General features: G+C 40.8%; 1 protein-coding gene across 1 annotated transcript in view; it reads right to left on the bottom strand.

Moving 5' to 3' along the window:
- Positions 1-12,473, bottom strand: part of podn (podocan) — a 50,962-nt gene that overhangs the window by 28,908 nt on the left and 9,581 nt on the right. Inside the window, exon 4 of the mRNA XM_072274681.1 lies at positions 756-820. Coding sequence (XP_072130782.1) covers positions 756-820 — 65 coding nt within the window. The remainder of the gene's footprint in view (positions 1-755; positions 821-12,473) is intronic.

The following is a 12,473-nucleotide window of genomic DNA, read 5'->3' as shown; positions in this document are numbered from 1 at the left end:
GATGGGCTACAGCAGCAGAAGACCACGAACATACACTCAGTGGCCACTTTCATTAGAATCAGGAAGTATCTAATAAAGTGGCTACTGAGCGTATTTTTCTCCTGTTGGGCATCAGGTTTTCACTTTCCCATTATAACACCATGTGTGAACATGCTGACATCAGATCAAACTACTCTCTGAGCACCCTGACATCGGAAATCAAATCTAGCGCTCACTTTTCTGCTGCTGTTTTACTTTCCAGGTAGAATCCTCCAGCCTCTGCTCAATGATCCCATAACAACACGACCAAGAGCAGCTGTACACATGTATACCCAGGTCTACAAACTACGGTTCCTTTGTTTTAAGAGCACCGGGGATTTAATGGAGGAGAATTTCAAATAACAGAGCAAATTATAACAATTAGCTATATTTGAAATTTTAAAATGTAATTCTGAAGTTGAGTGATTGATTAGCATCAATTTTGATTAACATTTTCAACATTTATAGTGATTGAGAGGCAATTAGTGTTCTAATCCTGGCTGTGTTCTTAAGCAGTCATCTGAGAGTGAGACGACTATTTCAGTCATACACTACGATCTTTGAGCCTCCAAATTCATTTCTTTCTGCACTATTACATCACAATTTTTTTATCCATTGGCAAAGATTGCACCTGATGAAGGTTGAATGTTATAATATGCTTTTGTTCAGCTTGTAATCTACTGTTAAGTAGTATCCAGGTAATCTTGTAGGTATATCAAATAATGAAATTATTTTACCTCATTGTTTGCCAGGTACAAATACAGCAAATTCTTAAGAGAACGGAATGCATCATCAGGAAGACCTTTGAAAACCAAAGAAGGATAACTCAATCATCTACATTTGACACTGGAATAGATTAATTCATCAGAAATGAAACCCCATTTTTAGCATTAGAGTACCATTTTGCCGTGTTATTTTAAGCCTAGTTTAATTGTAACTTTGTTTTGATGAGACTCGGTTTTTCTTCTAACCAAATGCAGAACCAGAGTTTAAAATGTAGGATTTCTTTTCTTTTTACATGTGTCAGAGAATTGTTGGTAGATACCCTCACAGCTGTCAACATTTCCCTGTGTAACCAAGAGAAACCATAAGAACTGTGTGTAAACACAGAAGATCCAAAAGAGTTATCGGCAAGTTGTGATAGTTTTTCCAACTGCATTACAACTTGGGAGCACAGAATTATGGAAATTCCTCATCATTATTTTGGGCAATTCGTTGAATAAGCTGTCCAATATTTGTTCTCTATTGATTTTAATGTAGCAGAAGAGCTGTGAGGGAATAAATTGTTAATATTTTAGATTTGATTTATTTGTTTGAGGTTATCCATAGTTTTGTCTATAAAAATATTTTAGTGATAAATAAATATTTTAATCTTTTCACCAGTTTAAAATTTTTCTGAAGTTCAGTTTTGACCAGAGGACGTGAGCAGCTATCTGTTAAAGCAGTTTTGCTTGCTCTGTGTGGTGATGTGCTGGGGGACTTGTTCTGCCAACCCCACAATATGTTGCTATTTCTGTTGTGGAATGACCAGTCCTTGGTGTGGTTGTGGAAGTTGCCTTCTTTCAATTGGTAACTGCCCGGGAATGTGCAAGTATATAAAACTGACTGCAACAAACATTCTAGACTAAGGTAGTCTACATTGAGAACAAAATGAATGACGTAGAACAAGCATGGGACTCAGGATGTTGAGTCCTGATTTCAACACTGAACTTGCAAAAGTGAATGAATTGAACTGAATCACCTATTTCAACTTCCAAGAGGACCACAACATTGTTGTGATTTGGAGGCTTGCATGCTTCAATGACCCAGAGAGCCATGTTGGCTGGCTTTATGCTTTGGCTCTTAGTAGGGTCACCCATGCCAAACAGGTGAAAGGGTAGAAGACAGACTCGGAGTCATCTACTGTTCCTCCAGGTACAGGGATTCACTCAGGGCTAATAACCCCTGACTGGTAAAACAAATTGTTATCGAAACAGTAATGAAGAATCCTTCTACATCTGAGTACAGTGGTATTCCTGAGTCTCCACCCGGGAAATGCATGGCTGATAGTACTGAAAACTGAGAGGAAGCTCTGAACACTGCCAGAGATGGAGGAGTCTTGTTGCTTCCCTAAACAATAGCAATGTAATGGGCAGTAACACACTTATTTCAAACTGTAACTATATTGTTTTTCATTAGGATGATAAAAAGACCCTACCATTCTGCTACTACCCTTCCCTCTCCCAGTATTGTTTCTTAATGTAATCATAATTAAGTTGTTTACTGTATATTAACATTATGGCCTTGTTTGATACAACCTTCATCTGATCTGTACCATTATTTTCTCATAATGAAGCACATGACCATTTGATTTTACGTGCTTGAAACTTATTACCTCAGCACTCTTAAGGGAAGTTTAAATTAATGTTCTTAAGTGAAAACAAGACTACTCGAAAAGTTGTACTGTTGAGCAAAAAGTAAAAAGAAGGGAAAAAGAAGGGAAACCAAATGGGAAATTGATAAGGACATGCTCCAGGATATTTATGAATCAACAGCTGCACAGAAGAATAAAACAACTAGAGCAAAATTTCCAATTTGCTCTTATACTAGTATTGATGTGGACATTCAGGGAACATTTAAAGAGAAGGCTGTGAAAGATATAAATAGCTGTTAAAAATTCCAGCTTTTCAGTGTATCAGTTTCACCAAACATTTCCATAGTGAACCACAGTCCTCTGTCTAGAGAAAGTATTCCAACTGTTATTTTAACCCCAGGATGGTGTGAATCAAGTCTATTAATAATAGTTTATTGTATTGTTTCCCATCCTTCCTGGAGATGAACTGATCAGTAACCTTGAGAGAAGAAATTTAATTACAAATCAACTGGTTCTGTTTACATTCAATATCTGAATAGCTTGAATGTAGTTTACAATGAAAATCATTCTATTTCACTTCACACCTCAACTATACAGTAACAAATTCATCACCTATTCTCAAAGTCACAGCATTCACTTGACTGGTTAGCATCAACTTTGCCCAACATGCACTAAACACAGTTTTGTCTTGACACTTCTGCTTAATTGGACAGAAAACTCAAATCTGATGCCATATCTAAGTTTACCTCTGGTGACCCAAGCTTAACCTCTGATAATAATCTTAAAGGTTGTGTTGAGGACTGGATCTGTTTGATCCTGTTGTGTATTTAACATTTCAATTATATTTGAGTAATCCTTGTATGTATGTTAGTCCTGACGAAGGGTCTCGGCCTGAAATGTCGACTGCACCGCTTCCTAGAGATGCTGCCTGGCCTGCTGCGTTCACCAGCAACTTTGATGTGCAAAAAAAAAAACTATCATCTCAAAGCTGATGAGACACAAGAAACAGAATATATATTGAGACCTAAACCAATTGAAAAAAGCTCATAAACAACAGGAATTCTGCAGATGCTGGAAATTCAAGCAACACACATATGTGGTGTGCCGACAACAATCTGGCCCTTAACAAGAAGACCAAGGACATCATTGTAGCCTCCAACCTGATGGCATGAACATCGACTTCTCTAACTTCCGCTAATGCCCCACCTCCCCCCCGTACCCCATCTGTTACTTATTTTTATACACACATTCTTTCTCTCACTCTCCTTTTTCTCCCTCTGTCCCTCTGAATATACCCCTTGCCCATCCTCTGGGTCCCCCCCCCCTTGTCTTTCTTCCCGGACCTCCTGTCCCATGATCCTCTCGTATCCCCTTTTGCCTATCACCTGTCCAGCTCTTGGCTCCATCCCTCCCCCTCCTGTCTTCTCCTATCATTTTGGATCTCCCCCTCCCCCTCCAACTTTCAAATCCCTTACTCACTCTTCCTTCAGTTAATCCTGACGAAGGGTCTCGGCCTGAAACGTCGACTGCACCTCTTCCTAGAGATGCTGCCTGGCCTGCTGCGTTCACTAGCAACTTTTATGATAAAAGCTCATGTACGCTTTCCCAGCGTACATGACAAATAAACTCTTCTCAGGTCTAAACCAGGTACAGGTATTGACTATAACTAACGTTTCAATGACAAATTCTGCCATTTTCTTCACGGATGATGCCCAGGTATGTCTAGGCCGGTTGGTACCTACACCCCTATAGTTCGTTCCTTGTGATTGGTTCGTTCTCATTCTCGCTCTAAGTAAGAACTGGAATTCAATGGTAAACAAGGTGGAGGAGTGAAAACCTGATTGGATGAGGACTAACCACTCAGGAGGGATGGACAACAGGGCGATAAATACCAGCAGTCTAGATGTACCCAGGCATCATCCCTGAAGAAGATGGCAGAGTTTGTCAACAAAACGTCAGTTATACTCGATACATGTACCTGGCTGGAAGCCCGAAAATCGTCTGTTCAACTTAAATCAATTACTCTACAAAAACAATGAGGCACAATTGTCCTTTACTTTACTTACTCAATGCAATAGAATCAGCAACTTACTGTGAAGCTAGTGCTAAATATGTAGTTAATTGGCAGCACTCATCAGTAAGAACGCAGAATTATAACCTATTAGTACATTAAAGGCAGCCCACATTGCTCCAAGGACATCTTAAGGAAGGTGCACTGAGATTGGGAGTTATCTGTGAGGTGAATTAAACTTGAGAATGAAAGAGGAGCTTTAAGAAAATTATTGTCTTTACGTGATTTGACGTATGTGAGAGTTTAGGCGCAGCAAAGCACACAGTTCAAAAGCAGTTCGGGATGGACAGTAAATGCAGGCCTTTCCAGTGGTACAAACAATTAATAAATGAATTAAAAATATAAAATCCTGTATCCACATGGGTACATGTGAAGCAGTTGGAATAAATAGCCACATAGAAAAGATGGCCACTTTTCCATCACCAGGGATAAAAGCTGTTGATTTAAAGGAAGAATTAAAAACAGAAAATGCTACCTGTGCAGCACAGGTAGTTTCTTGTATAGCCTTTGCAGATCCCAATGAGTTCATCTCTTATTCTTCTCAATTCTAAAGACTAGAGGTATAGCCTACATAATTCTTTCTCATACCACAGATCTATCATCACTCTGATGAATTTTCACTGCACTCTCTCTGTAGTAACTATATTAATTTTTTGAGGTAAGGATATTAAAACTGCAAATGATAATACAGGATTGTCCTTACCAAGACTTGACATACTGTACATGCGGTAACGCATTCTTGCTCTTTCACTTAAACCGTCTTCCGCATTGCCTGTTGCACATGTATATTAGCTTTTAAGAACAATATAGTCTTGTTTTGATACCAACATTGCCAAACCTCAGTTTAAAAAACACACAGCTATTCTATTTTTTTCCATATGGAGTCATTGAGTAATACAGTATAGAAAAAGGATCTTCATTCAAACTGGTCCATGCATCCTCCCTGCTAATCCCAATTGCCTACTTTGTGCCCATATCCATCCCACCAAGCCCTTCCCTTCCGTGTACCTATCCAAATGCCTTTTAAATGTTGCAATTGCAGCAGCCTCGACCACCCCCTCAGGCAGCTCATCCCAGATATTCATTACCTCCTGTGTTAAGAATTTACCTCTCAGGTCCCTTAAATCTCAAATTGCATCTATGCCCTTTAGTTCTCGATTCCCACACCCCAGAGAAAAGACTACGAAACTCAACTTAATCCATACCCAACATGATTTTATAAACTTCCATGAGGTCATCTCTCATTCTCCTACATTCCAAGGAATAAAGATCCAGTGTGGCCAATCTTTCCTTATAACTCAGGTCCTCTTGTCCAGGCAGCATCCTCATACATCTCTTCGGCACCCTCTCCAACTTGACAATGTCTCTCCTATAACAGGATGACCAGAACTTACACAATACTCCAAGTGCAGCCTCACCAACCTGCAACATAATGTGCTTAATATCATACTCAACTTGCAAGTTAACATCCTGCACGAGGACTCCTAAGTCACCTTGCACTTCTGATTTTTGAATTTTCTCCATTTATAAAATTGTCTACACCTTTATTCCGTCCACCAAAGTACATGACCACACACTTCCCTACATTGTATTCCATCTGCCACTTCTTTGTCCATTCTCCAAATTGGTGCAAGTCCTTCTGCAAACACCCTGCTTTCTCAACACAACATGTCCACTAACCTAGCTCTGCCATAGAGTCATCAATTCAATTATTCAGATCATTGACATATAACATGAAAAAGAATGGTCCCGACACCAACCCCTGCAGAACACCAATAGCTACCGGCAGCCAACCAGAATAGGCCCACTTTATTCCCACTCTTTGCCTCCAGCCAGTCAGCCAATCTTCTATCCATGCTAGTATCTTTCTTGTAATACCATGTGCTCTTAGCTCATTAAGCAGCCTCATGTGCAGCACTGTGTCAAAGGCCTTCCGAAAACCCAAGTAAACAACATCCACTGACTCTCCTTTGCCTATCCTGCTTGTTATTTCCTCAAAGAATTCTAGATGATTTGTTGGGCAAGATTTCCCTTTAAGGAAACCATGCTGACTTTGACCTATTTTATCATGTGCCTCCAAGTATCTCAAAACTTCATCCTTATTAATGGACTCCAACATCTTTCCAACCACTGAAGTCAGGCTAACTGGCCTATAATTTCCTATCTTTTTCCTCCCTCCCTTCTTAAAGACTAAAGTGACATTTGATGTTTCAAGCTTTCTGCTGGTGATAAACCACTAAAATGCAATGGCATTTTATAAATGGTTATTGCCAGCTCTATTTAGCAGAAGGGGGAATTTTAAATGGATGTAATTATCAAGGGTTATGGCAATAGCTAAGAGTTAGGGTAAAGAGGACCAACAAGCTATAAAGAGTAAAGGAACAGAAGAAAAAAATAAGAATCAATAAGTGTGTTAATGTGGTGCTTAGTTTGGGCTCTATAGACATTTATAAATATAATTATGAGTAAGTAAGATCAAGTATCAAGAAAGAGATCTTGTAACTTTACGACATCTTGGAACATTCTTGCAGAACTCAAGAGTATGAAAATAATTGTGGTACAAGCCAAGAAAAATCTCTCACCTGCTAAGAATGACCACCACGATAGTGTGACAGGAACTGTGTAAGCAAAGTGTAAACATGGCTGGATAACTACCTCTCATTAAATTACACCTTGTTTACTTGAAGATTTAGTTTAAAAATTGAAGAAAATGGTTATCATAAAAGTGACCATGAAGTAACTGTATTGCAAAAGTTCAAATGTTACATTAATGCATTTTAAAGCTGGGAATCAAAGCTCCTTACACTATGTGAGACTCCAATTCCCACACTGAATGAATTCTGAATCTGAAGTAATCCTACAAGTTGCTTGGTTGCATAACGGTAACCATGGATGCAAAATATGTGCCAGCCTTTCCTGCATTGTCCAACTGCTGAATGAAAACCAGACATGAATATGTGTTTCTAAAGATCTTTCGGACAAGGTCCAGAAAGATCTCAAGTTGATGGTTCACACTGTAAGAAGAAACAAACTAGATATAGTGGACATAATAGTAAATCTGAAAGACTGCATAGCTGTCACACACTCCTTAGTAACTGTACACGAGTTAGCGAAGGGATACCTATATGAGCAGACTGCCTCTTTTGCATTTGAATATGAGGCCAGAGAACTTGAAAGATGAAAAACATTCTCGATAAAAAAAAACTACAAAAGGATATTTAAAGAAAATATAACACTTAAAATGAAAGTTAAATGAAAAATACAACATAAATAAAAGATTTTAAGGAACACTGCATCCATGATTTTAAAAAAATTGTTGAGACATTTTTCACATGGAAATGAAAGTGAACCAGAGTGAAGAGCATCAGAATAATGCAATTCACTCCAAGAATCCTCTGTTTAAACGTGTAAGGTAACACACACAATTTTTAAATATACCAAGGTTCCACATAGGAGGTTGGTCAAGAAGGTTCAGTTGCTCGGCATTCAAGATGAGATAGAAAATTGGATTAGATATTGGCTTTGCGGGAGAAGTCAGAGAGTGGTAGTAGATGGTTGCTTCTCTGACTGGAAGCCCAGATGTAATAGTGGCCGGAGGACCTAGGGTAACAGAGGAACTGAAGGAGATTCACATTAGGCAGAAGATGGTGTTGGATAGACTGATGGGACTGAAAGCTGATAAATCCCCAGGGCCTGATGGTCTGCACCCCAGGGTACTTAAGGAGGTGGCTCTAGAAATCGCAAACGCATTGGTAATTATTTTCCAATGCTCTATGGATTCAGGATCAGTTCCTGAGGACTGGAGGGTAGCTAATGTTACCTCACTTTTTAAGAAAGAAAGGAGAGAGAAAACAGGCAGCTATGGACCAGTAAGCCTGACATCAGTGGTGGGGAAGATGCTGGAGTCAATTATAAAAGATGAAATAGCAGCACATTTGGATAGCAGTAACAGGATCGGTCTGAGTCAGCATGGATTTACGAAGGGGAAATCATGCTTGACTAATCTTCTGGAATTTTTTGAGGATGTAACTATGAAAATGGACAAGGCAGAGCCAGTGGATGTAGTGTACCTGGACTTTCAGAAAGCCTTTGATAAGGTCTCACATAGGAGATTAGTGGGCAAAATTAGAGCACATGGTATTGGGGATAGGGTACTGACATTGATCGTAAATTGGTTGGCAGACATGAAACAAAGATGTACGGGATGTCTTGGATCGGGTCCTGAATATTCTAAAGGGGGAGGGTGAGCAGTCAGTTGTCTTGGTACATGTTGGTACCAATGACATAGATAGGACAAAGGAGGAGGTCCTGAAGAGAGATTTCCAGGAGTTAGGAAGGAAGCTGAGAATCAGGACCTCCAGGGTAGTAATCTCGGGATTGCTATCTGTGCCACGTGCTAGCGAGGGCAAGAGTAGTCGGATCAGGCAGATGAATGCCTGGCTGAGAGACTGGTGTAGGGGGCAGGGCTTCAGATTCTTGGATAATTGGGATCTCTTCTGGGGGAAGTATGACCTGTTCAAAAAGGACAGGTTACACCTGAACCCGAAGGGGACCAATATCCTGGCGGGAAAGTTTAATAGAGCTGTTAGGGAGGGTTTAAACTAATTTGGCAGGGGGCTGGGAACCGGAATGATAGAGCGGAGGAAGGGGAAAACAGAAATAAATCTAAGATAGTGAGCAGTAAAGGTGTCAGGAAAGACAGGCAGGTGATGGGGCAAATGTGTAGCCATTGGGATGAGTTGCAGTGCAATAAAGTTGCAGTGAAATCAAAGCAAAAACTATCAAATACTGGTCTTAAGGTGTTGTACGTAAATGCATGCAGCATAAGAAATAAGGTGGATGATCTTGTTGTACAGCTACAGATTGGCAGGTATGATATTGTGGCCATGACTAAGACCTGGCTAAAGGATGCAAGTCTCTGGGAGCTGAACGTCCAAGGATACACGGTGTATCGGAAGGATAGGAAGGTAGGCAGAGGGGCAAGCGTGGCTTTATTGGTAAGAAATGATATTAAATCATTAGAAAGAGGTGATATAGGATCGGAAGGTGCAGAATCTTTATGGGTTGAGCTAAGGAATAGCAGGGGTAAAAGGACCCTGATGGCAGTTATTTATAGGCCTCCAAACAGCTGCAGGGATGTGGACTACAAATTACAACTGGAAATAGAAAAGGCTTGTCAGAAGGGCAGTGTTATGATAATTGTGGGGGATTTTAACATGCGAGTAGATTGGAAAAATCAGGTCAGCACTGGATCTCAAGAGAGAGAATTTGTAGAATGTCTGCGAGATGGCTTTTTAGAACAGCTTGTTGTTGAGCCCACTAGGGGATCGGCTGTACTAGATTGGGTATTGTGTAATGAACCAGAGGTGATTGGAGAGATTGAGGTGAAGGAACCCTTAGGAGACAGTGATCATAACATGATTGAGTTCACTGTGAAATTAGAAAAAGAGAAGCCGAAACCTGATGTGTCGGTGTTTCAGTGGAGTAAAGGAAACTACAGTGGCATGAGAGAGGAACTGGCCAAAGTTGACTGGAAAGAGACACTGGCGGGAAAGATGGCAGAGCAGCAGTGGCTGGAGTTTATGCGAGAAATGAGGAATGTGCAAGACAGGTATATTCCAAAAAAGAAGAAATTTTCGAGTGGAAAAAGGATGCAACCGTGGTTGACAAGAGAAGTCAAAGCCAAAGTTAAAGCTAAGGAGAGGGCATACAAGGAAGCAAAAATTAGTGGGAAGACAGAGGATCGGGAAGTTTTTAAAACCTTACGGAAGGAAACCAAGAAGGTCATTAAGAGAGAAAAGATTAACTATGAAAGGAAACTAGCAAATAATATCAAAGAGGATACTAAAAGCTTTTTCAAGTATATAAAGAGTAAAAGACAGGTGAGAGTAGATATAGGACCGATAGAAAATGATACTGGAGAAATTGTAATGGGAGATGAGGAGATGGCAGAGGAACTGAACAAGTATTTTGCATCAGTCTTCACTGAGGAAGACAGCAGGATACCGGACACTCAAGGGTGGCAGGGAAGAGAAGTGTGCGCAGTCACAATTACGACAGAGAAAGTACTCAGGAAGCTGAATAGGCTAAAGGTCGATAAATCTCCTGGACCAGATGGAATGCACCCTCGTGTTCTGAAGGAAGTAGCTGTGGAGATTGCGGAGGCATTAGCGATGATCTTTCAAAAGTCGATAGATTCTGGCATGGTTTCGGAAGACTGGAAGATTGCAAATGTCACTCCGCTATTTAAGAAGGAGGCAAGGAAGCAAAAAGGAAATTATAGACCTGTTAGCTTCACGTCGGTGGTTGGGAAGTTGTTGGAGTCGATTGTCAAGGATGAGGTTACAGAGTACCTGGAGGCATATGACAAGATGGGCAGAACTCAGCATGGATTCCTTAAAGGAAAATCCTGCCTGACAAACCTATTACAATTTTTTGAGGAAATTACCAGTAGGCTAGACAAGGGAGATGCAGTGGATGTTGTATATTTGGATTTTCAGAAGGCCTTTGACAAGGTGCCACACATGAGGCTGCTTAACAAGATAAGAGCCCATGGAATTACAGGAAAGTTACATACGTGGATAGAGCGTTGGCTGATTTGCAGGAAACAGAGAGTGGGAATAAAGGGATCCTATTCTGGTTGGCTGCCGGTTACCAGTGGTGTTCCACAGGGATCAGTGTTGGGGCCGCTTCTTTTTACATTGTACATCAACGATTTGGATTATGGAATAGATGGCTTTGTGGCTAAGTTTGCTGATGCTACGAAGATAGGTGGAGGGGCCGGTAGTGCTGAGGAAATGGAGAGTCTGCACAGAGACTTGGATAGATTGGAAGAATGGGCAGAGAAGTGGCAAATGAAGTACAATGTTGGAAAGTGTATGGTTATGCACTTTGGCAGAAAAAATAAACGGGCAGACAATTATTTAAATGGTGAAAGAATTCAAAGTTCTGAGATGCAACGGGACTTGGGAGTCCTCGTACAGGATTCCCTTAAAGTTAACCTCCAGGTTGAGTCGGTAGTGAAGAAGGCAAATACAATGTTGGCATTCATTTCTAGAGGAATAGAGTATAGGAGTAGGGATGTGATGTTGAGGCTCTATAAGGCGCTGGTGAGACCTCACTTGGAGTACTGTGGGCAGTTTTGGTCTCCTTATTTAAGAAAGGATGTGCTGACGTTGGAGAGGGTACAGAGAAGATTCACTAGAATGATTCCGGGAATGAGAGGGTTAACATATGAGGAACGTTTGTCCGCTCTTGGACTGTATTCCTTGGAGTTTAGAAGAATGAGGGGAGACCTCATAGAAACATTTCGAATGTTAAAAGGCATGGACAGAGAGGATGTGGCAAAGTTGTTTCCCATGATGGGGGAGTCTAGTACGAGAGGGCATGACTTCAGGATTGAAGGGCGCCCTTTCAGAACAGAAATGCGAAAAAATTTTTTTAGTCAGAGAGTGGTGAATCTATGGAATTTGTTGCCACGGGCAGCAGTGGAGGCCAAGTCATTGGGTGTATTTAAGGCAGAGATTGATAGGTATCTGAGTAGCCAAGGCATCAAAGGTTATGGTGAGAAGGCGGGGCAGTGGGACTAAATAGGATAAAATGGATCAGCTCATGATAAAATGGCGGAGCAGACTCGATGGGCCGAATGGTCTACTTCTGCTCCTTTGTCTTATGGTCTTATGGTCTAAAGAGTAGGGATTAACGGGTCCCTTTCAGAATGACAGGCAGTGACTAGTGGGGTACCGCAAGGCTCGGTGCTGGGACCGCAGCTATTTACAATATACATTAATGATTTAGATGACGGGATTAAAAGTAATATTAGCAAATTTGCAGATGACACAAAGCTGAGTGGCAGTGTGAAATGTGCGGAGGATGTTGAGATAACGCAGGATGTCTTGGACAGGTTGGGTGAGTGGGCAGATGCATGGCAGATGCAGTTTAATGTGGATAAATGTGAGGTTACCCACTTTGGTGGCAAGAACGGGAAGGCATATTACTATTTGAATGGTGTCAAGTTAGGAAAAAGGGAAG

The sequence above is a fragment of the Mobula birostris genome, chromosome 12 (genome assembly GCF_030028105.1).
Source record: "Mobula birostris isolate sMobBir1 chromosome 12, sMobBir1.hap1, whole genome shotgun sequence".
In the NCBI taxonomy this organism is placed as follows: domain Eukaryota; kingdom Metazoa; phylum Chordata; class Chondrichthyes; order Myliobatiformes; family Myliobatidae; genus Mobula; species Mobula birostris.
The sequence above is the reverse complement of the archived record's forward strand: the minus strand, read 5'-3'. Positions and strand labels throughout refer to the sequence as shown.